Below are 23,546 nucleotides of genomic sequence, written 5' to 3' on the forward strand. Positions count from 1 at the left end.
CAAAAAAATAAAAATAAAAATTTCATTTGATTAAATAAAGAAAGAAAATCATATGATTAAATTATAGAATTAAAATGATGGCTTTAGATTGATATTGATAATATTTCTGTTTCTATTGGAATGATGTCGGGTTCCCTGGTATCTATTAACCGATCCGGATATGGATCCGGAGACATAAACCCTAACCCCAATCTCACGTGACACACGTGACTACGAAAACAGTAGTAAGATAGCGCCGCAAAGGTGCAATCACACTATCGTCACTGAAATACAAATTCTTTTTCCTACCCCGTCCGATTGAACGCCACGTCATCGATCCTCGTGAATTTGCACTTCAACGGTTCAGATCAGTGTTGCAGAGCTACTGGGGAAACGAAGCTAGACGCTGTAGCTCTTGTTTCCATCCTCCATTTTCTCGTGTGTTTGATTTTCGATCGATTTTCATTTTTCCCTCCTAATTCCCTCTTTATTTAAAAACAAGAAAATTTTTATTTCATTTTATTTTTTTTCTTGAGAAAATTGTTGTTAAGCTTTTTCGCTGTTTGAAGATGAAGGCCACTGAGGAATTCAAGGAGCAAGTGGAGGAAAACGAGGTCACCTCTTTCAGTAAGGAGGAAGAGTATGAAGAAGAATACGACTCTGAAGAAGAAGTAGAAGACGCAGACGACGATGAAGACGACGACGATGACGAAGACGAAGACGATGAGGACGACGACGAAGATGAAGACAACGATAATGACGATGATGACGACGACGACGACGACGAGGATGCTCCTGACGTCGGCGACGAGGACGACGAAGATGACGACGAAGGAGAAGGAGGAGGTGACGGCCAGCGCGGTGGTGATCCTGACGACGATGACGACAACGACGACGACGATGATGACGAAGAGCAAGAGGAAGAAGAGGTAATTCACTAAGATTTACTTAATTAAACAGTTACAGTTTGGTAGTCTTGGTTAATCTCTGTTCTGTATTGTTTATTATCTTTCACTTCACAAATTTCACTAGATTTGTTTAATTTTTGCTTATTTGTGGACTAATTATTGTGTCGGTAGGTGTTTTAAGTAGGATTTCAGTTTCAGAATTAGGTGAAAATTCAGTAATCATCACTGTTAGTCCCAGCTGAAGAGAAAAGAGAGAATTAGTGCTGAGTTATTTAGATCTTAGTTCATCTGGATCTTCTCAATTAGTCTTTATTAACTTGATATCTCAATTTTAAATTTACTTGAGGATCGTTGTTGAAAGAAAATTGGATAATATAGTTCACTAATTTACATCTATTTGATCCTGCTTTTGGTATGTGTTTCTCTGTACTTGAATTACTCTGACCCTTAGTTTTTTATAGGAGGATTTGGGAACAGAGTACCTTGTTCGTCCTGTAGGAAACGCTGAGGAGGAAGAAGCGTCTAGTGATTTTGAACCAAAGGAGAATGGTGAGGAGGAAGATGAAGGTGATGAGGAAGTTGATGATGATGATGATGATGATGGTGACAAGAAAGGTGAGGCTCCATCAAAACGAAAGAGGTCAGATAAAGATGATTCAGATGATGATGATGATGATGACGACGATGATGATGGAGGTAAAGATGATGAGAGACCTTCCAAGCGATAGGGTTTGGCCATTTGGGTCCAACATATTCTCTAAAAACAAGTCAACCATAGTTCAAACTTTCAGCCTCTATCCTTTAAACACATATATCACAGAGGATAAGTAGGTTTTTAATGTTTTACGCCTTTGTTTATTGCTGGTTTTGTAATTCTATGGTGCAGCTTTATTACTTGTTAGGTTTTCCTATTTTCGTCAATAGTGGGTTCTTCCGGAGTCTTTTGAGCAGCTTATGTAAACGTGGTAGAACAAGTTTTTGCAGACTTTGATTTGATCGTTTAAAGTGCTTTGTAGGTTGTTAGATCTTGTGCATTATAATAATGACTGATTCCTTGATATTATTGGTGGATCGGTGGTTATCTGCGTATGACTTTTGTGTTTGTTGGGCCTATGAATGCTGGATCAACAAGTCTTTTATTAAACTGGGAAAGTGAATTCCGTTTTTCTCTGGGTCTTGTATTGGATCTACTGTCAAGGAAAATTATGTCTGCGGGAAATATGTTGGAGATGTTTGAATTTCACAACTGGTTTGTGTTAGTACCGGATTTGGCTTGAGGTGCGGAAGGCATAACCCCGTTGAACTTTAATAACTGTGATGGAACTTGAATCAATTGTCTTGTTTGAAAACTTTAAAGTGTACGGCTATATTGGTGTTTCGGTAATTTTCAATTGTTGATTTTAATTATAAAAGAAATATATAATATATATAATTAAGATTAATGGTTAAAATTTATGAAAACACTAGAATATCAGTATGTTTGAAAGTTTTCTGTCTTGTTTAGGAATGGATCTGCATAATATAAATCTTTTTTTAGATGTATCTGGTCTTATTTAAGTGTTTTATTTGCTGTCCTAGTAATTACCAATTTAGCTCGTTGCTACATCCAAAGTGCTAAATAAAGCAAAATGCGTGATATCAATTGTTAATTTGGTTGATATGTGATTTAAGGAAAAAGTGTCCCTTTTGTTTCTATATTTGATAAGTCCTTCTTTTTAGATTCCTTTTTCGTCACTTTTTTAGTTATACACAAATTGAAAAGAATGGATTTGGTAAATTTTATTTCAGGACAGCTACGGAATTCTAATTATTTTTTCCGTGAGAAGGACAGCTGGAGATGATGAACAAGATGATGCTAGGCAGAGATATCCATCATTTTTGGTAAAGAAAAAGAAGCAAATTACAAAACTCTCACTAGGCGGAGTAATGGATCCCCCCATAGTCATCATCAATAATGCATCTTAGTTCTATGGGAGGGTGTCTAAGAAATGAAACCCGAGTTCTATTTGTACTCTTCTTAGCTATCCAATCTGCAGCTTTGTTCCCTTCTCTAAAAACATGCTTGAAAACTACCTATCATTCTTTTGGAGCTTCTCTAATGCATCTGAACGTGGGGATGGTATGCCTCTCTAGTTTATCTCGAGTTTAACATCTCAAAAATCGATCTGAGTCTGTTTCCACTTTCCACAATAATTTTCTTTATCCGCAGTTTCCATCCTGTATTGAGCCCATACAAGACTCCCCATGCTTCTGCTTGAAAAGTTGAACGAATTTCCAAGTTCACCTCAAATCCAACTATCCATCGTCCGAGATCATTCCTCAAAATACCCCCCCCAGCCTGCTCTTCCGAGATTCCCTAATGAGGCACCATCCTCGTCAATGGATAATCGTAAACCTAGCATGCATTTTCCTTTGTGTTGGGGTTTGAAGATTTCCTTGTTGAGCCACTTCCACAACCACCAGCATGTGACAACAAACTGAGTTATCCACTTGTGTTGGATATTGGTACCCAGCTCTGCTGTCAAGTTCCAGCGCAGCTAAGCATATTGTTGGATCTTGGGTTGAGGAGCAGAGATATCCATTATGAAGCTTGGGAAAATGTTTGGGCCTCAGTGCCTGAAAAGTTTGTGTGAGCTTAGTAGCAGAAAGAAAAAAAGAATCAGAATAATCACTTGTGGCTTGTGAGCACAGGAAGTTAAGTAATAGTAAAATAAATGTTGGGGCCCATGAATTATTTATCATAATGCGTGATTTTTACCTGAATATATGTTGCCAAATCCCCGAATCACAAAAGTACAGAAGAAGCAATGCAATGTGGTGATTGGAATTGGGATTGCAAAAGTGAGTGGGTTAGGTGTGTGACTCGTGAGGAATCAGACCGGAGGCAGGACGGTGAAGAAACAGAAAGAATGGGGGAAAAAATGTTAATTGAATAAATGTCTAATTCAGTAATTCTGCATCAGTGTCGGTGACCGCGTTTGGACGTGCCCTTTGTTCCATTTTGGTTGACATCACCCACTCTATGCTCGCCATTTGGAAGGTTCATACTTGTAGTGGCACCGTAGGATAGATCTTGTAAAATGAAATTACTAAACTAGCCTTCCCCATACAGTCCATATTAACCAATTCGTGACAGTCCAAAATAATACTATTACTACCGCATAACATAAGTCAATTAATTTGAATTAAATTGAGTTGTCGGTCGTAATTTCAGAGTGAAGAACATTACAAAAGTCAGTGAGTCAGTCAAATATTCTTATTTTAGGAAAATACGAAGTTAATAATTTTAGTAAAAGATAAAATTAATAAATTACAATTTAAATGTAATATAAATATAAAAAATCATTTTATATTTTTTATTAAAGTTTTGTTAATCAGATCTTTAATATTAATGAGTGGCTTAAGACTTCTTTTATGTTATTTTGTTTTATTTTATTTTATGATATTGTTCGGTGCTGCCATTAAATCTCTTCATCCCATGAGTCATCACCGCGTTATTATCTTATCCGTCCCTGAACAAAAGGCCTTCACAGTACACCTTAAACTGCAGCTCCTGCAGCTCGTGATTAATGTAGATGTAGTTAAGAGTTTTAATTCTTTTTCTTTTTTTAAATATTACGCTACTTAATGAAATTTAGATCCTCTAAATTTTAAATTTGTACTTTAGAAGGTAAAGTGTGATCTTCTATCCTTAAATAATTTTTTTCTCGTATTTATTTTTTATTCCACCTATAAAATAAATGATAAAAGATCACACTTTATTTTTTAAAGTGAAATTCAAATTTTAAAAAATCTAAATCCTATTTAATGTATTAACTAATTTATTTATAGTTAATTAGATATTTATATATTTATATGTGTTGTTTTATATATTTTTAATGGATATTTTATATTTTACAAATAAAATAATGAATCAGTGGGTGATTATTTACAAATATAAATAAATAATTGCTCATTTTTTATGCTTAAAATGAAAATAAAATGTAGGGAGCCAGAGAAATTAAATCATTCGGATGAAATGCCATTTTCATATTTTAAAAGAGGCAAATATTATTTATTAAATTAAATATTAAATAAACTCCATCCAGAGAGTACCCGTTAATTGTTTATTGAGCTTCTCCGAGACTCAGAAAGAGAAACTAATAAGAGTGAGTTCCAATCAAACCCACTCACACTCACGCAGACACACTCACACACTCACACACACTCATTTCATTCTTCTTTCTGTTCAGTAATCACCAACCCAACCTAACCACCAGTTTCCTCGTTCGGAAAACTCGCATTTCAAATTTGAACAGAGCTAAGGCTCGCATACTTCGTTCTCCGCACAGATCTGGTGGTGGATCAGCGTCACATCGCTCTCTCCATTTGAATGCTGCTTCAATTGCTCTGAATTCTGCTCTGATCTTCGTTCCTCTTGAAAATGGTGATATTCAGTGTTGTAACTCCCGGTCAGGTACGTCTTCCATTCGAGCTTCTTCTGCTGCTTTCAGATCTTGCACCGATTCGGAAATGTTCTCACCTCTATTTACCTGCTAACTCTGTAATGCTCAACACAACTGTGAAATTTAACGCGTTTGCGTTAATTGTTCGTTCTGTATGTGATACTTGCAGGTCTCGTTCTTGCTTGGAATCATTCCGGTCCTTATCGCATGGATTTATTCGGAGTTTTTGGAGTATCGCAAAACTTCTGCTCCGTCCAAAGCGTAAGTTGTTGGATCGATCGATCTTCTTTTTGCAACTTGAAATTTTAGTACTACCGGAATGTTTGCATTATACTAGAATTTAGTTTTTGGAACTTTTGAGAACAGTCATAGTTGCTGCTAATGCTATATATCCTTTGAGAATTTATGCTAACAATGAGATTGATAAGCACGTATTGTTTTGGCTTCGTTAATTGATATGGTGGATATTTTATAGTTTAATTTGTTATATAATAATTAAGCGTTAGAGTTTTAATTCTGCTGAGAGAGAAAAATCACGCCGGAAGGTAGTCCATGGAGTGTTTTGTTTTGTTCTGTTTTTTGTGTGTGTGCTTGTGTGCGTTTTTTTTTTTTTTTTTTTTTTTTTTCTGGCAATGTGCGACTGTTAAGGGGTACGGAAATAGAGATTTGTTGCAGCTTTCCTTATGGAAGTTATTGGTTCTTCTTCTAGTAGGCACTCGGACGTCAAATTAGTTGAAATGACCGGTGATGCTGTTAAAGAAGAAGACAGAGCAGCTTTATTAGAGGGAGGAGCGCTACAGCCAGCATCCCCAAGGGCTCGAAATTTAACTACCTCATCATCAATATTCCGGTTGGTGACTTATGTTGCTCTTGTTTGCTTGTTTGATTTATGTATATAGGTCTTTGCTTACACCGAGTCTTATTCACTTGGTTTCTTCAGATTCCTTTTGATGGACCAGCATTTCCTGATTGAAAACCGTTTGACACTTAGAGCAATGTAAGTGAATTATATGAAAAATAAAATTAAAAATTTAATGATGATCAAACTGCTGACTTCCATTTCCTCCACACTGACTGCTACAGGTCTGAATTTGGTCTCCTTATGGCTTACTTCTATTTGTGCGACCGTACAGATTTCTTTGGCTCATCTAGAAAGGTAATACTTCATAACAATATTACATTACTTCCTTTTCGTATTTGAGAAACTGTTGCTAATGCTGGGCACTCTATGACTTGAGGACTAGAAACAAATCAAATATTGCTGCATGGTTGCATACTTTCATGGGCTTTTAGCTTGATTAGAACTGTTATTTTCATAGTTCACAGTGTTTCTCCATAATTGAATTATTTGCAGCACTTGTGTTTCTGTCGCTCTGCAGTTTTGGTAGGAATATCGTTTGGTTTTCTGTAATAGGGTTTTAACAGTTGAAGGGAGAGGAGTTAATAGTTATTATCATTTTATACTGACACTTCCTAAATATTGGAAATCCATTTATTTGTGAGAAAACATAGGGCCGTGATAATTCATTTGCGAATTCATATGGCGAAATTGATAGACACAGAAAAATGCAAACTGATCCTTCTTTTTTGCTAGATCAATAAAACAATGCTTGGTGAGAAGTTGAACGGTGTAAAATAAGTATGCAATAGCCTAACTCCAATATTCCTTATTTTTCATGAAGTTCCCTATGTTTTGAAAGGTTACTTATACATCCCCTTTTTTTTTTTTTCATGATTTTAAGTAGTATTCCATTTGAAATTAGCAATTAGGCAAACTCAAGCATGGTTAAAGCATTTCTCTCAGAATTAACTGACAAGCAATTGAAGTTGAATGCGTAATAGCAGGAGAGGGAAAAAAGAAAAAGAAGAATAAAAAGAAAGGATGTTGTTTGTTGCATAGGCTGGCGAAATTTAGTAATCCAAATTGGTTATTATTTCTCCATGAGTAGCGCACATGTTTCAAATACTGGTTTTATTGCTACATGCATTGCTCATAAAATATTTTGTTTGCAATCATCTGTTTTTGCAGAGTTACAATAGGGATCTCTTCTTATTCCTCTATTTTCTCCTCATCATAGTTTCGGCAATTACATCATTTAAGATACATCATGACAAGTCAGCAGTGACTGGGAAATCCATCCTTTATTTGAATAGGCACCAAACTGAAGAATGGAAAGGCTGGATGCAGGTTGGTCGCTCTTTCAATTGATATTACCAAGTAGACTTCATCATTTGGGCTTCAGGGCATATGTGGTTAGGAGGTAAAAGTGGGGAATAAAATTTTACTTTCACCCCTTAACCAAACACATCCAATTTGAAAAAAATACTGTGCAACTCCTGAACTATGCAAGTTCAAATTCTCAATTTACATTAGTTTAAAGAGCCACAAATATGTTTTGGTCTAGAATTTTTGGTAAGATTTTCTGGTTCAACTCTTATGATCTTACATTTAATATTCCAAATTCTTAACATTTTAACATTACTTATTTCTAACATTTAGCATATCACAGGTATTGTTTTTGATGTACCATTATTTTGCTGCTTCTGAGATATATAATGCGATCCGTATCTTCATTGCTGCATATGTTTGGATGACTGGGTTTGGGAACTTCTCCTATTATTATGTTCGAAAAGATTTTAGTCTAGCAAGGTTTGCTCAGGTGTGCTTTTTCCTAAAAGTAGAAGCTTACACTTTTTTTCCCTAAGTTTTACATATACATATATGTAATATCTCTTTTTTACCTTGTTGAGCAGATGATGTGGCGGCTCAATTTCTTGGTTTTATTCTGTTGTGTCGTCCTTAACAACAGTTACATGTTATATTACATCTGCCCCATGCACACCCTTTTTACTCTTATGGTTTATGGGGCTCTTGGTATTTTCAACAAGTACAATGAGATTGGGTCAATCATTGCTGTAAAAATCGTTGCTTGCTTTCTTGTTGTTATCTTAGTATGGGAGATACCTGGAGTCTTTGACTGGGTTTGGAGTCCTTTCACTTTCTTGTTCGGTTAGTACCACTATTGCTGTTCTTCTTACTCAGTAAAGCACTGCAAATCATCCTACTTACTGGAATGTTTCTTTAAACCTACAGGTTACACTGACCCTGATCCTTCTAAATCACATCTTCCCCGCTTGCATGAATGGCATTTTCGCTCAGGGCTTGATCGCTACATATGGATAATTGGAATGATTTATGCATACTTTCACCCAACTGTAAGTTTATCGTTTTATATTTCTACAAGAATTTGGGGGGTTAACATTGAGGAAGCCTTGGTGAATGTTGATCATCTAGAAGAAAAGGCTGGCCAGCATTAACTATGCATCAAACAGTGACTAGAAAAACTCGTTTCTTTTTTTTCCCTCTTCTATGAGTTGAATACGTTAATGGCTATTACAAGGTATTATAGGTTAATGACTATTACAAGGTATTATAGGTTGAACGATGGATGGAGAAATTGGAAGAAGCAGAAATCAAGCGCAGAATATCAATTAAAGCTGCTGTTGGAATAACAGCTTCTCTGGTATTATAATTGATTTACAGGATTATTACACTGCATTTCACTTATATTTTGTGGCACCTGACCAATTGAGTTGATTTCTAGGTGGGCTATTTCTGGTTTGAATATATATACAAGCTGGATAAGATTACATACAACAAATACCATCCTTATACCTCATGGATTCCCATAACGTATGTGAAAATTTATGTAATCTCTTTGGGGGTCTTGATGTGTTATGTTCAGTAACTTTCTTCTGTTGCTAATATTTGACACTATTTAACAGGGTTTACATATGCTTGCGAAATGTTACTCAAAGTTTCCGTGGCTACACACTTACCCTGTTTGCGTAAGTTGCCATTCTAGACTTGCAATCCTTTATTTGGTTGCTTCCCTCTCACATACGCACAAATTTGGTATTATGTTAATGCACTAGGGCAGCTATCTTTATCCCTTTCTTTTAAGGTTAGTAATTTGTCAACTAATTTTCTTTTGGTTTTACTTCTGGTAGATGGCTTGGAAAGATTACGCTGGAGACTTACATTGCCCAGTTCCATATTTGGCTGAGGTACACAAAAATATTTTCAAAAAGTTAAAGACGAATCTAGCAATAATGCATGACAACTATGTCTGGTTTGCTTATGTTGAAGGTTGTTCTTGTGAAATTATTGCTGAATTGATCCTAAATTTTTTGAAAAATTAGCTGCTTGGGGTATACTTGATACAAATCGAAACTTTTGGGATAAAATTGAAACAAAATAAAATTTAGGGGTATTTCTGAAACTTTTAACAAACTTCAAGGACAAAAATATACTTACCCTTTTATCTTTCCTGTACAATTTGTTAATGCTGTGCCAGATAATGTACTTAATGTGGATAGTTGACACTTGACAGTTATTATTTCTTAAGTAGCTTTTATGACTATTGACTAATGAGTTCATCTCAATACAAGACTTCTGAAAATAGATGCACTTTAGTATGTAATTCTCACGGGGCTGGAAACAATTTGGTAGAAAAACTTTGTAGCTTAGTGAATGCTATAAGGGGGAAATGCACCCCCTCCATCCATAACTGTACATGTTTAATTATTAATTTGTGAATATCATAATAAGAATTATTATGTCTATCTTCGGTATAGGTCCGCTGTTCCAGATGCCCAACCCAAGCTGTTGCTTTCGCTGATCCCAGACTACCCAATGCTGAACTTCATGCTTGCTTCGGCCATATATGTTGCGGTGAGTAAACAAGCCATGGTGTGCTTTAATTGATTTATACCAATTCTAACATTCTACCTTGCCTGCAGATTTCTTATAGGCTGTTTGAGTTGACAAATTCGCTGAAAATAGCATTTGTGCCCAGCAAAGACGACAAACGTCTTTTATACAATTTAATTACGGCAACAACAATTGCAGTTATTTTATATTCCTTGTCTTTTGCGTTCCTTACAATACCTCAAATGCTGGTAAGTGTTATTAATACTCTTAACTGAATCTGGTGCAAGTTAGTTAATTTTCCTTACATCTAATACTGCTTATAAAATTCGCAGGTTTGATAGTTAAAAGCATGTATAGCATATATTATTGATGCAAGCTTCTATGGCATTCATGCAACAAGGATGTTTGGCTTGTCAAAAGGAAAAATGAAGCGTTCTGATAAGGCAGCTATAGGGGAACTGGAAGTTGTATAGTTGAGAGCTCAGCAGATGGCATACCTATTTTTAGTAATCCAATCTCATTCTTTTCCAAGTGTTGTAAAATAATAATGCTTGTAATACTATCTAGTATTTAGCATGTAAAAGTAGTGTGTGCGTTTTTCAAAATCCGCACCTCATTCTTTCCGAGAAGGTTTTGTGAAAGGATCCCGCTAGGGAGACAATGGACTATTTGTACAATGTGTACATGGGCTATTGAATTACAAAATGAACATTTCCCATACTATCTAAAATAATCATCCGAGTACTAGGGATAATAAACATCTTCCCAAAAGCTTAAACTGCTTTTGGGGTTCACCAAGAATCAAACTCTTGACCTTTTGGATCTAGCATTTTAATACCATGTCATGATACCACTCATCCCAAAAATTTCAGCTGATGGGAAAAGATAACACTAATGATTATATCTTTAATACTCCCTAAACTTTCATTGTACACATTGTACAAATATTTTATTGGCTCTTCATACTTTCCCTTTCTGAAAACAGGACATACTGGCCGGATTAATAGTAATAGAAAAGCAGTCGCTCTACAATTGTAGTTTAGAGTAGAAATCGATTATGAAAATTCGATTTTGAGCGAACTGGTAAAAAATCAATAAATCTGTCTAATCAGCTTTTTTTTTTTCTGGTTAACTGGTTTAAAATAATTAAATATAAAAATAATTTTTTAAAAGGAATGAATTTTTAAATTTTTGAATTTCTAATTTTACTAATGATCAATTTGGTTAGAATTTTGAAAATACTATATTTATGAAAGAATTATAATGAGATTTTTAAAAAAATATTATTTTAACAATGACTACATGTTATCTACATTGTCTAGAAAAAGAAAATTAATTTTTTTTACAATAATGTAGTCATGTTGATAGATGTTTTCAAAAAAGTAATTTTGTAGTGGTTTTAAATAATTTTGTTCCCTAACTTTTGTCCTTACAAAAATTTTATTTTTGGTTTTATCTGATAAAATTTATAAGTGTTTATTTTAATTCCTACTATAAGTTAGTTCTACTAAATGCTAACATGAGAAGTTAAATAATAATGTACCATATTCCATCACATTAATATTTAACTTGTCATGTTTTAATAATTAACAAAATAAACTAATAGTAATAACTAATAAAGATAACTTTTAAATTTCACTTAAAAAAAAGAAAATTTTCAAGAGATCAAAACCAAAAATAAATATTTTATAAAAATTAAAATCTTAGTTAAAGTTTTATAGTTCAAAGGTAACTAAGAATTTTATTTGAAAACTATATTAAAAACTGCTTTGTTTATTTCTTATTATTTGATAAAATTTATACAAGTATCAAGTATGTGAAGATTAATATTTTAATATAATAAAAAAAGAGCAATATTATATGTTGATAGAAATTCAGGAATTTAGATTGAGTGCGGGATTTTAAATTGCGAATGATTCGTAAGTTTGATGGCGTTGCAATTACTGCAAGTCTGCGATTGAAACACAATGTGAGAACATATTATTGGTCGCAAAACATTCTTTTCTTTTGTCACACCAACCTGAAATTACCGTCATCAAGTCAACAGCAGTGAATTAAAATTGTGCTCTTCTGAATAAGTGAATATTAAGTACTATAAATAAATACTAAACATTTTTCTCTGTACAGGTTGAAATTCGAAACGATTTTTTCCATGAAACAACACAGTTGAGGCTATTTTTTTTAGAAATAAAAAAAAAATTGTGTAATCCAATATTATGGTTAATTGAAATTTTTTTATATAAATTTTAATTTTTTATTTTAAATAATAAATCGAACTCTCAAATTTCATAATACATAAATCGAATCTTTCAATTTGTGGTAAAATAATTTTTTTTGGTTGTAAAACAAATCGAAAGGTTTAAGTAGCATGTTTAAAAAAAAAATTTTTAGTTTTTAAATAATAAATAATAAATTTAACCCTTAAATTTGCATGTTTTTAAAAAAAAATCTTACCGTTTTCTGGTAACTATACAACAAAAAAAAATACACAGTTTTCACATTGTTAAAAAAAATCACTAGAACCGCAACACTCAAAATAAAAAGCGCACAGTTGAATTTAGAAATCAGTGGGCATATATACTAGAGACTTAAGGTTGTACAATGGATACCAGAATGCGGTCTTACCTTGTCAATCAAGGAGTTTCATCACAGAAAGCTGCAGGTGAAACATCATATTTTCGTTAAGAAGCAACTTAAACTAAATGCCAAAATAAATCGCTACATATACAAAACAAGTCTATAGAATAATCTCCCCGAGTCCAATTTAACAAAATTGCTTCCTCTCTAAGATTACATAATCCCCAATGGAAGTAGAGCTTACAAAGTCATCATGAAGCTATCCAGTAACTAGATGGTCCTGTAAAGCAATCTAGCAAGCAGCGAAATCAGCACCAGACGCCAAAAGTTGCCTTTTTAAAGGCATTTCCAGACGACTTTCGATCAAAATATATGTACAACGTCGTATGCAAATATTTAGTTTGTCAAAGAAGGAGAATATAATGATAAGAATATGGGAATAAGATAAATGAACTCTTAATAAGCTGTTTTTGTCAATAATCTGGGACAGCTACTCTCTAGGAAAAATAGGGCAACAAATATTTCGAAAGTTTAGGTAACGTGGAACCATTTGGAATCCCCTCCAAAACCAATTCCACTCCATTTTAAGTTCTAATACCCTCTAAATCCAATTCCAATCCATCCAAATAATGCTAGTCATATAAGTTCTCCATTTTTAAGTTTTAACAGATTTATGGCGTTAAATAAATTAGTTTGCAGATGTACTACCAAATATTGTAAACGAGAAGGATACGTCCAGAACAGCACGAATGACTGCAGAAGTTAAAAGAAGAAAGTTAAAAATACTGAACAAATGCACGTAAAAGAGAAAAACAAATAAATTATGATGCAAACGTTCCTAAACCAAAAGAAAATTGATCCATGTCTGTTCAGCCTATCACAAAAGGTCTATCAGACATTCAGACCTCTTGTTTGAAAAGTAACACAAATCTTCGTTATTGACATTTCAACACAATATAAAAAGGGGATTATGTTATGCTAAAACGTTAAATAGGGGAGGTTTTGAATAAATTGTGCATCTAATAAATCTCCCACTTCTATATTCTTATTTTTCACCTTAATAACCATACGAAAAGCTACTTTTTGACATTTAACAAATAGTTGACAAATGTTGATCAGAATTTTCAGTTCAAACATAGGTAATAGAGCAAAAGAGAACCTACCATTAGACCACCTAGAAAGCCATCCAGTAGCACTCGATTCCGGGAGTCAAAGTATGAGTGGATTGAAATTTTAGATTTTGCTAGGAGCACAAGTGAAGTAAAAGACATTAGCAGAAAGTATAAGACAAATCCTTTGAAGCCTGTAAACCCAAAATTCCAGCAACTACTCCACCGATTATAGACAAAAAGGTCCGACTGCAACAGGAGGTAAAGTATTTATTTCAAATCGGAACATTAGATAAGGCACCAATGTCCATGCAGAGCACAATGATCCTAACCAAATGGACTCAATAAAGTATTAAATAGATGCTGTGAAAACAAACCTGACATAGATAATCTTCATGTTGCTCTGCATCGGTTGGTTTCGTCTCTGACTAAACATGTTCAGCCATATTCTGCCTCTTTGACAACATGTTTCTACGAATGAAATATAATTGACGATTATAGGTTTTAGGAAATAAATAAATATACATAATCTCGTTGTCAATATATACACACAAACATAGTTAATAGTTTCTGCTGCTTTTAGTAATAAGCAAACTCACAGTCATGAATTGTTCTAACCTAACTCGAGAAGTTGACCACTCATATACATCATAGTTCATGACACGATATATTAAACGTATACAACAGTAAACGTTCAGCTACCTGGTTTTTGAAGTCCAGTTACTAAGCTACTAAGTTTGAGATCTGTCATTTCACTCTAAATAAAACGCAGTTGCTGCTATTTCAAACAGATACCAAACTTTGAAGTCCGTGCAGCTCAATGTGAAACATTGAAAATCCAGATCTAAGTTTATGTGTGCACTATAGCAGTTTCGCAATTTCACATGAACATCGATGTTCAAACTACCGCAAGATCTAAAAGACTAATTCAAAACAGAGCTATGAAAAACTTTATTTAATCTCTTAATTTGAATGAAATCAAATGAAAGCTAAATTGTAAGCTACGGAAATTCAGCTCAGCTTCTACGAAAATGTTAGAATCCGGTTTAGAATCGATTCGAATCGAATATTAGAAACAGAACGATCTCGCATCTCAGATACACAAATTTGTAAAGTAGATCCGAAAATACGAATTAACGAAGAAGAGAAAAAAAATATCAACGTAAATTTCCGATCCAAACAGGAAAATCAAACTATAAACAAAGCAAAACAGATTCACATTCACATAAAAAAAAATAACGAGAGAAAATAAAGACGACTTTGCGGGATGAAGAGATGGAAAGAATGAGATTCGGAGAAGATTTTTAACTGGATGAGTTCTCGTGCTCCTTCGTTATGCTTGATGTGCTGGTAGCGCCAAACACCACTCAACACTGAACCTTCTCTCTCGGTCCTTTGAAATTGTTCTCGACTCTTTTCAAATTCAATTTACGACTTTATATATCACGTTTTTTCGCTCTTTCTTTCGTCGGAAATACTTTTTAATAATGGCCTGTTAAATAAAAATTATATGAGCCGAAGCCTGAAAACAAGCAAAACACCATGCTTATTGGACCCGGGCCCACTAATTAACATAAAATGAAATAAATGGAGAAAATTGGATCTTGTGGGCTGTAGCCCAAAACTCCGCTTCTTTTTCCTATGTAATTCTCAATCGTGTGATTTTGTAGCTCTAGAAATGTTGCTAACATCCTAGTTGATGAAGAATGAACGAACCTCTTTACCTTGTTTATTTTGTAATTTAAGTTTTCCGATAGTTCAACAAGCGGAATTCTTAGTTCGTTGCTTATTTATTCTTAGAAAGGTGCAACATACAGTTTCAAGATAAAGATAAACTATAATTATATTATAGTGTCCAAGTAAGATTTAGCTATGCGTCCATGTGCTCCCCTAGGGAAGAAACCACCAGGGACACATTCATCACCTCCACCATACACTATCCTCAATATTTCTTGAGGTGTTCTTCCATATGCAAGTGAATCTTTGTCACCAGCTAGCACACTTCCCAAAGCTCTGCCCTCAGGACCTTCCAACATTCGCATCCCAAGCCCAACATCTTTCATACCATTGTTTCCGAGCTTGTCCCTAAGAATTGAAATGCGATTTGTAAATGTTTCTACACTCACTCCATATGGATGCACTTGCTCATTTCTACAATCATATAACATTGCTCTAATAACTGCATCTTGCCCTGACTCTACTCCCAGTAGCCCTGCAACAAGCTATACACATACAAAATATAATGGAAATATATTATTTATAACAGTTATATATTCAACCTGTCTTTTGAAATTGGTAATTAAATGTAAAAAATATCCTCTAAAATTCAACCATTAAATCAATCAGAATTAATCCACATATATTTGTATATTGTATATAACTACATGTATTATTTCACATATATTATATATATTTTATATTCCAACAATAACGGCTACATGTGACCATTCAACTTATATGTTACTTCTGTAACATATATATATATATATATATATATATATAGGATTTAGATCCTCTAAAGTTTAAATTTCACTTTAGAGATTAAAGTGTGATCTTTTACCATTTATTTTATAGGTAGGACCAAAAATAAATATGAAAGAAAAACTAATCAATAGTAGAAGATCATACTTTATTCTCTAAAATAAAAATCAAACTTTAGAGGATCCAATTATTCAATTGCAAAAGAGTTCTGATACGTGTACACTAAAATCAACCACCAAAATCTGCTACCAGCTACCAATATAAAATACATGCTGAAATACAAATACACATTAAAAATAAACTAAACCACACATGTATTTATGGCTGATTTTAGTGGCTCATCTTGCTGTACAAATAGCATTTTTTATTACAAATAATCCAATACAATAAAGATGATGTAAAATTGTTTTGATAAATTTACCTTCTTAGAAGTGGGGTTTTGCAATTGAGGATTGGTTCCAACATATCCAGTGAGGCCAACATAAGGAATTACATAAGAGGCAAGTAAGTAGTTGATGACATTAGCATAGGGGTCAAAAGGAGGATGTAGAGATTCTCCAAAGGCATTGTCCATGATTTCAGCAAATGCCTCCTTGCTTATATTCAATAATGGCCTAGGAAACCCCTTTATTGTTCTTTTTATGGCCCTGCAATCATAATGCAATAATGCATGCAACTCTTAAGTTTTATTTTTTTTAAAGGTTTGAAATGCTAAGAATTATAATTCACTATTTAAAGAAAAACATTTTTTTTGAAAATTTTAATTCTCATTTTCTTCTTAAAAGACAAATTAATTTATCACTCTTTCAAACTTAATACGTCAAGTATTAAAAATATTTTTATTTACAATTAATAAAATAATTTTATTAAAGATTAAATTATACAAAAAGTTAATTTATACAAAAATTATTCTAAATTAAAAATTAAATTTTATTCTATTAATATATTATAGTCTTTTAAAACTAAATTTTAAATAAAAATAAATTATTTTGTTAAAGAAAATAGAATTCCGAGCCCTTAGTGTAACTAAAATAATAAAGACTAGAGAGTAGAGAGAACCTCAAATGTCCAACTTCTTGATAAGCAAACTGCAAGATGACATCTCTAGTGAATGCATCAAGATTGGCCTTTTTGCCTCCAATGGGAGGAGGTCCTCCTTGGGCCAATTCAGGATCAACAGCATCTAATCCACAACCACTAGCACCGTACAAGAAGAATTCAGCCTCCAAATATTCTAAGTTTAGAGGAAATTCCAGAAGATCAACATCAGATTTTGGGGATAAACTTACAATAGGATTAAAAGAGTAAGATCTTGGAACAAGGATGGAAAGAACTAAGAAAGTTACTATAACATGAATGGAGACCATGGTAGTGAAAGTGGGAAGTAGCTAGTGCCATATTTTTTGTGACCCTTTTTCTTTCTTATAGTGTACACTGAATCCTTTTTCATACAAAGTGCACAAGGCAATGCCAAGTAGCAAGAAATGTAACTTGTTTGACACTAGAGTTGACAGGTGTATTCATATAATAATCATATATGCTGAGTAAGCTCATGGATTGTATTTATTTGTAGGGATGGTTCCGTGTACTCTGATCTCATAAATTTGCATGGTTGCAGTCAAATATTATTCATATCATTCATTTTAGGAGATTCGGATGAATAAGAGAAATTTTAGATGAAAATTAAATTTTAAGTTAGAAGTTAATTTTCAAAAAAATTCTTTGTAATTTCTCTCGATATAGCCTGCTCTCTTGACCGTTTGGTAGGAAGGGAAACTGGGAAAGAATGTTAAGACTATTTGATCTCAATGTGAAATATTAGCTAAACCTAATAATAATAAGGATTTTTTGACGTGTGCACTAATAAAGACATAACAACATCATAAAAAAATGTTTTTTAAAGAATTATTAAAAAATATATTTTATATATCTTTAATAAAATTGAATATATAAGATTTAGTAATATTCAAAGATCATCATAATTTATTATTTTTTGTTATTATTTAGTTTTTAATTTAATTTTTTAAAGTTAATAATCTAATAACATGTTTTATTTTATATTTTTAAATACTAATAATTAATTAATAATAAAAACAATAAATTTTAATGACTTTCTAGTATTTTTTATTTAAAAAATTTTATTTTATACTATTAAAAACGTTATTTTAAGGCACAAGTTAACTAATCAAAATAATAATATACTACTCTCCTCCTCTTTGATCGAATATTTCATAAGGAAACATTATATATATTTATCCATTTCTTGATCAAGTATATTCCAGACTCAGCTCCACCAATTATATAATCCAATTCATCTCAATCTTCTTCTATATAAGCAGCACCATACCACTTACTATATAAACTCAAACTATCCCAATTTCAAAGGAAGAAGCAATGTCCATGGCATTAACAGAGGAACTGAAGGGCAAGGCAGTGGTGTACCATGGTGACAAACTTTGTAGGGAGAAATTCTCTTTGTTGCTTGCAGAAATAGGCCTGCCAAAAGGATTATTAACAATTCAGGACATTGAGGAATGTGGCTATGTGAAAGAGATTGGATTTGTTTGGCTCAAGCTTCAGAAGAAGATAGAACACAGGTTTGATAACATACTTGTGTGCTATGATTCAGTTGTCACGGCATATATTGAACCTAAGAAGATCAAGAATCTCACTGGGGTCAAGGCTAGGGACTTCTTGCTTTGGTTCACATTGAATGAGATTTATGTTAAGGGTTCACCACAAGGGTCTCTTATTACCTTCAAGTCCATTATAGGGTTATCTATGTCTTTTCCACTTTCTTTGTTCATGGGCATGGCTGGGAAGGATCAACCCAAGGAAGAAGCGTAAGAAGAAAACTGGTGGAACAAGATGATCAAATTGTAATTAATTGTTATTAATCAGTGCCCAAATGAATTGTTAATAACAATGAAAATGTCATTGTAATTGTATATGATGTATTACTATTTCAATTAAATTCATCAACATTATTATTATGGTGATGGTGATGTCACGCACTTGCTTATACGTATAATTTTAATGATTAATTTGGTTGTATTTTCATGGAAAGAATTAGTGGCTACGGTGAATGACTAGGAACAAAGAAAGAATATGCTGTCATATTTGTTTCATGAAGAATATGCTTAGAGTATAAAGTGCTTGTTATTTTAATGTCTCTTATTTCCAAATTGTTCACGTAATTTCGCTTTTTTGGATAAAGTGTATGCGTGGCCTTGTTTTTGCATGGCTTTTAGGCGTTTGACGAAAGGAAGTAGGAACACTCCGGACAAAATAAAGGGAACAAAATTATGATTTTTTTGGGGTGACTAAACAGAAAAAAAGAAAAAAAAAAAAGAGACAAAACCAAATTAGTTGGTTAGGGTCATATCTAAATCTATTAGATGTTGAAGCTCACTTCATGGTTGGCTGGCTCCAATTCGAGTGAATGTCCGCGACAGAAGCAGCTGTTTTAGCCATACAATCTGCAACACTATTTGCAGTCTTCTGAATTAAAAGAATAGAGACTCTCCAATTCCAATTCATAACCTCCTGTATATGCTTTGCCAAATCCCATTTCGGAATATCTTTTACCAAACATTCTTTGGTTTACCAAGAAAAGAGCTTCTAAACAGTCTGTTTCACAAATAACCTTATGAAATCCACTCTTCCAAGCAAGAAGTAAACCTCTCCAAATTGCATACAATTCAGCAAAAAGAACACTGCACATTTTGACTTTTCCAGTGCAACCTTTCAACCAACAGCCATCAAGATTGCGAATGATACAACCAAAACCAGCATAGCCAGAAGGAGCAAATCAACTAGCATCACAATTCAATTTAACAGAATGAACTGGAACTGGAACCCAATGCAAACAAAGTGAAGGAGGAGACAGAGATTGATGCATAGCAAAAATAGTGTGAAACTCCCTTACTGAACTACGAATCAAACTCACCACTTTACTAGCACTCCATGAATCATCTATATTAAATAAGTCATGATTCCTGTTTCTCCAAATCCACCAGATGGTCGAAAAGAAAAGAAAAACATCTCCACTCCTTGCACCTCTGTAGAGCCAATCATGTAAATTCGAGTTATTTGAATACAGGCCTAAAAGGTTCCAAACCTCCTTGGCACTAGGGCACTCCCGAAGACAATGAAGAATGGATTTAGAACCATTCTGACATCGATGACAGGTGCTAGATAAAGCTAAACCACGACCCAAATGAAACTCTGCCGTAGGAATAGCATTATGAAGACTGAGCCAAATCAAGAACTTGTACTTCTCAGGAATATGCAGTCGCCATACCCACAACCAATTATCATGCTCATTCCAGTCAAACTTTCTTTTGGCTAGCCAACTGTACCCACTCCTAGCTGAGTAAAGTCTAGAAGATGCCACACCCCACGACCAACCCGAACTCTCTCCAGCATTCAAGTCCGGATTATAAGCATTCAAACGCTGTTTGACATCTTCTGGAATGATAGAGAAAATATCATGGAGATTCCATTGACCATCTTTCCAAACGTCTCTAATAGTTAAATCAGAGTCAGATATATATACAAAAGGGACATCTTGAGCAATTGGGCCCTCAATACTCCAATTGTCAAACCAAAAAGATTGATCAAGTGACCCAACGCACCAAGAGAAGGCATCCTTAAGAGCACCAAAAGCCTTTGAGATACTCTTCCTAACATGAGAAGCATTGCAAGGGACAGGGCCATCTAAAACTCCCTCATTCCTCAGATACTTCGCCCTCAATAGAGCGACCCAAGGCTTGTCCTGACAATGAAAAAGTTGCCACACCAATTTACCAAGTAAATATATATTAACACACGCAGGATCTCTAACACCCAGGCCACCAAATTTTTTTGGAGTGATCACGGTCCTCCAATTAACAAGAGAAAGACCTTTACCATCAACTTGACCCTTCCAAAGGAACTGTCTCATCATAGAAGATAATTTATCGCAAACCCAATTTGGAAAAAAAGATACTTGCATATGATAGACAGGAATGGATGCTGCAACAGAATTGATCAGGCAAAGTCTCCCTGCTTTATTTAGAAGCCTTCCTTTCCAATTAGCTAATCTTCCCCTCACCTTTTTAATCACCGAATAAAAAGAAGCCCTACTGGTACGGAAATGATTAATGTTAACTCCAAGATATCTTCCTAAGTCCAAAGCAAAACGTATTGAAGAAACACTAGTAAAAATATCTCTTCTACGAGCAATCACATTTTTAGAACAAAAAGTTTTAGACTTTTCAAGATTCATTTTCATGCCAGATGCCTTGCAAAAAATGTTAAGAGAATGCATGACCATTTGGACCTAACTCTTTGTAGCCTGACAGAAGAGTAAGAGATCATCTGCAAACATCAAATGAGAAAATTTTGGGCTACCCCTAGTGACAGAAACTGGTTTCCACACACCCTCGACCACCTTATGAGATATATAGCAAGCAAGTCTTTTCATACAAAGCACAAATAAGTAAGGAGACATTGGATCGCCCTATCTAAGCCCGCTTCTAGGAGCAAAACTATCCAATCTATTCCCATTCCACATAATAGAAAGAGATGATGCACGAACACAAGTCATAATCAAATTAACAGTGATGATAGGAAAACCAAAAGCAATGAGAGTACTCTCCAAAAACCTCCAATCCACCCTATCATAAGCTTTTTCAAGATCAATTTTAAAAGTAAGAGTACCTTTTTTGGATTTTGTGTGCTTCATGAAATTCAGAATTTCTTGGGCCACAATAATATTATCAGGAGCACCACGACCCGGAATAAAACCTCCTTGTAAAGGACTAATAATATCTGGAAGAAAAGGCCGAAGCCGGTTAGTCAATACTTTGGTGATAATTTTATAAACAACATTACACAAGCTAATAGGCCTGAAATCATTCATAAAGGTAGAGTTATCAATTTTAGGAATAAGTACAATCAGAGTTTTCATGATGCTAGGATTTAAGAACTCTCCCAAAAAAGCGCTCCGGACAATATTCCAAATCTCAGTGCCTACTATCTCCCAATATTCTTTAAAAAAATAAGCTTGAAAGCCATCTGGACCAGGAGCCTTAAAAGGGCTCATACTGAATACTGCTGACTTGACTTCCGCAAAAGAGACAGGGTCAATTAACCTAGCACAAGCCTCAGTGCTTAGAGTGGGCATCGGAACATCTCCTAAACAATCAACCTCAGCCTCTTCCGTTGTACCAAAGAGATTCTTGTAAAAAGAGAGGGCTTCTTCATGGAGAATATCTGGATCAGTAGACTAAGACCCATCTCTAACATATAATCCATGTACTCTATTATGGTTTCTACGCACCAAAGTCTGAAGATGAAAGAATTTAGTGTTTCTATTCCCATACTTGACCCACTGCTCTCTAGATTTCTGGTACCAAAAAAGTTCCTCTTGCAATAAAAGCCTATTGTAATCTTCCCTCAGTTCAGCTTCATTAATTCTCAGAGATAACACATCGGTAACCTCCAAACGCCGTTGAATTTGATCAATCAGATATTCTAGCTTATTTTTTCGCACAAAAATATTTCCAAAAATCTTTGAGTTGAAGTCCAAAGAAGCCTGTTGAACCATCTTAAGCCTTTCAATAACGCCTCCAAACTCTTGATTCCAAGCCTTACTAATAACATGTTTATAAGAAGGATGTGTTGCCCACGCAGCTTGGAACCTAAAAGGACGAGAACCTTTCACTCTGGGGCTACCATGACAACGAACTAAAATAGGACAATGATCAGAATGAAGCCTGCTAAGAATTTTAGAATAACCCTCAGAAAATATTGTCATCCACGCCTCATTAACTAGAGCTCTATCCAACCTTTTAGCCAAGTCCCTGCCAGCCTGAACTGCTCTATACCAATTATATCTCCTACCAGTCACTTTAAGATCAAAGAGCTCACAGTCATCTAGAGTAGTAGCTAATAGACTAGCTCTGTGAGAAGAAAGATAAGCACATGTACTCTCATCTGGTGCCACAATCTCATTAAAATCACCAACGACCATCCATGGTCTATTATGGCCTGAATTAATAGAACGCAAATGATCCCAAAGCATACATCTTTTTTTGAATTGAGGACTCCCATATACTACACTACAAAGCCAAACTAAGTTACCCACACTCACTTTCACTGTGATACATTGGTCAATTTGATCAATAACCACACAAGAAGCATTAGCAATAGAAGATAGAAACAAATGCCACCCATATATCCTACTGCTTCCTCAATACCAACACAATGAAAACCCAACTTATCCCAAAAATTCTTCAAATTATTAAACATGGTATGAGTCTCAAAGAGAAAGAAGAAAGATGGTTTA

General features: G+C 34.2%; 5 protein-coding genes and 2 long non-coding RNA genes across 12 annotated transcripts; 3 read left to right on the top strand and 4 right to left on the bottom strand.

Annotated features, from left to right (window-relative positions):
• Positions 1 to 253: 253 nt before the first annotated feature.
• Positions 254 to 1,945, top strand: LOC107639398 (uncharacterized). 2 transcript variants are annotated; one of them, XM_016342880.3, is made up of 3 exons: positions 254 to 387; positions 549 to 908; positions 1,349 to 1,945. In XM_016342880.3, exons 2-3 carry the CDS (start codon positions 549 to 551, stop codon positions 1,613 to 1,615), a joined length of 627 nt encoding a protein of 208 aa, XP_016198366.1. In that variant the 5' UTR covers positions 254 to 387; the 3' UTR covers positions 1,616 to 1,945. The 2 variants fall into 2 exon arrangements, with proteins under 2 accessions (XP_016198366.1, XP_020961084.1); XM_021105425.2 differs by having other exon boundaries at positions 257 to 417; positions 1,349 to 1,751.
• Positions 1,946 to 2,641: 696 nt separating this feature from the next.
• Positions 2,642 to 3,774, bottom strand: LOC148578792 (uncharacterized). The gene is made up of 2 exons (XR_015902570.1): positions 3,646 to 3,774; positions 2,642 to 3,503 (listed from the first exon to the last, which is right to left on the bottom strand). It is a non-coding gene; the product is annotated as an uncharacterized LOC148578792 (long non-coding RNA).
• Positions 3,775 to 4,969: 1,195 nt separating this feature from the next.
• On the top strand, positions 4,970 to 10,776 carry LOC107639403 (protein REDUCED WALL ACETYLATION 2). 2 transcript variants are annotated; one of them, XM_016342893.3, is made up of 16 exons: positions 4,970 to 5,343; positions 5,502 to 5,593; positions 6,042 to 6,182; positions 6,273 to 6,329; positions 6,416 to 6,488; positions 7,362 to 7,520; positions 7,843 to 7,992; positions 8,087 to 8,342; positions 8,427 to 8,548; positions 8,770 to 8,856; positions 8,938 to 9,026; positions 9,119 to 9,181; positions 9,344 to 9,400; positions 9,971 to 10,067; positions 10,136 to 10,294; positions 10,379 to 10,776. In XM_016342893.3, exons 1-16 carry the CDS (start codon positions 5,311 to 5,313, stop codon positions 10,382 to 10,384), a joined length of 1,641 nt encoding a protein of 546 aa, XP_016198379.1. In that variant the 5' UTR covers positions 4,970 to 5,310; the 3' UTR covers positions 10,385 to 10,776. The 2 variants fall into 2 exon arrangements, with proteins under 2 accessions (XP_016198379.1, XP_016198386.1); XM_016342900.3 differs by having other exon boundaries at positions 4,974 to 5,343; positions 6,045 to 6,182.
• Positions 10,777 to 11,917: 1,141 nt separating this feature from the next.
• LOC107620169 (uncharacterized) lies at positions 11,918 to 15,141 on the bottom strand. Of its 4 annotated transcripts, XR_015899967.1 has the most exons (6): positions 15,042 to 15,141; positions 14,110 to 14,203; positions 13,787 to 13,981; positions 12,868 to 13,376; positions 12,672 to 12,702; positions 11,919 to 12,066 (listed from the first exon to the last, which is right to left on the bottom strand). It is a non-coding gene; the product is annotated as an uncharacterized LOC107620169 (long non-coding RNA). The 4 variants fall into 4 exon arrangements; XR_015899966.1 differs by having other exon boundaries at positions 11,918 to 12,066; positions 12,672 to 13,376; XR_015899965.1 differs by lacking the exon at positions 11,919 to 12,066 and having other exon boundaries at positions 12,603 to 13,376.
• A 298-nt stretch (positions 15,142 to 15,439) lies between these two features.
• Positions 15,440 to 17,618, bottom strand: LOC107639414 (desiccation-related protein PCC13-62). Its single transcript, XM_016342911.3, has 3 exons — positions 17,273 to 17,618; positions 16,635 to 16,860; positions 15,440 to 15,954 (listed from the first exon to the last, which is right to left on the bottom strand). Exons 1-3 carry the CDS (start codon positions 17,578 to 17,580, stop codon positions 15,574 to 15,576), a joined length of 915 nt encoding a protein of 304 aa, XP_016198397.1. The 5' UTR covers positions 17,581 to 17,618; the 3' UTR covers positions 15,440 to 15,573.
• An 888-nt stretch (positions 17,619 to 18,506) lies between these two features.
• On the top strand, positions 18,507 to 19,222 carry LOC107620178 (uncharacterized). Its single transcript, XM_016322386.3, has one exon. The coding sequence runs from the start codon at positions 18,608 to 18,610 to the stop codon at positions 19,058 to 19,060; it is 453 nt and encodes a 150-aa protein (XP_016177872.1). The 5' UTR covers positions 18,507 to 18,607; the 3' UTR covers positions 19,061 to 19,222.
• Positions 19,223 to 22,484: 3,262 nt separating this feature from the next.
• LOC148578793 (uncharacterized) lies at positions 22,485 to 23,231 on the bottom strand. Its single transcript, XM_088503205.1, has one exon. It carries the CDS (start codon positions 23,229 to 23,231, stop codon positions 22,485 to 22,487), a length of 747 nt encoding a protein of 248 aa, XP_088359331.1.
• Between the last annotated feature and the right edge of the window lie 315 nt (positions 23,232 to 23,546).

The sequence above is a fragment of the Arachis ipaensis genome, chromosome B1 (assembly GCF_059453495.1).
Source record: "Arachis ipaensis isolate K30076 ecotype BB chromosome B1, ASM5945349v1, whole genome shotgun sequence".
In the NCBI taxonomy this organism is placed as follows: Eukaryota; Viridiplantae; Streptophyta; class Magnoliopsida; order Fabales; family Fabaceae; genus Arachis; species Arachis ipaensis.

What these genes read in the sequence shown, in the direction of transcription:
- LOC107639398 (XM_016342880.3), top strand. Translation starts at nt 549, where the DNA reads ATGAAGGCCACTGAGGAATTCAAGGAGCAAGTGGAGGAAAACGAGGTC. An exon ending in AAGAGCAAGAGGAAGAAGAG is followed by an intron (nt 909 to 1,348) that starts GTAATTCACTAA and finishes AGTTTTTTATAG; the next exon opens with GAGGATTTGGGAACAGAGTA.
- LOC107639403 (XM_016342893.3), top strand. Translation starts at nt 5,311, where the DNA reads ATGGTGATATTCAGTGTTGTAACTCCCGGTCAG. An exon ending in GTCTAGCAAGGTTTGCTCAG is followed by an intron (nt 7,993 to 8,086) that starts GTGTGCTTTTTC and finishes CTTGTTGAGCAG; the next exon opens with ATGATGTGGCGGCTCAATTT. An exon ending in ACCTCATGGATTCCCATAAC is followed by an intron (nt 9,027 to 9,118) that starts GTATGTGAAAAT and finishes ACTATTTAACAG; the next exon opens with GGTTTACATATGCTTGCGAA.
- LOC107639414 (XM_016342911.3), bottom strand. Translation starts at nt 17,580, where the DNA reads ATGGTCTCCATTCATGTTATAGTAACTTTCTTAGTTCTTTCCATCCTT. An exon ending in CAAGAAGTTGGACATTTGAG is followed by an intron (nt 16,861 to 17,272) that starts GTTCTCTCTACT and finishes TTATGATTGCAG; the next exon opens with GGCCATAAAAAGAACAATAA. An exon ending in AAAACCCCACTTCTAAGAAG is followed by an intron (nt 15,955 to 16,634) that starts GTAAATTTATCA and finishes GTATGTGTATAG; the next exon opens with CTTGTTGCAGGGCTACTGGG.
- LOC107620178 (XM_016322386.3), top strand. Translation starts at nt 18,608, where the DNA reads ATGTCCATGGCATTAACAGAGGAACTGAAGGGCAAGGCAGTGGTGTAC.
- LOC148578793 (XM_088503205.1), bottom strand. Translation starts at nt 23,231, where the DNA reads ATGGTCGTTGGTGATTTTAATGAGATTGTGGCACCAGATGAGAGTACA.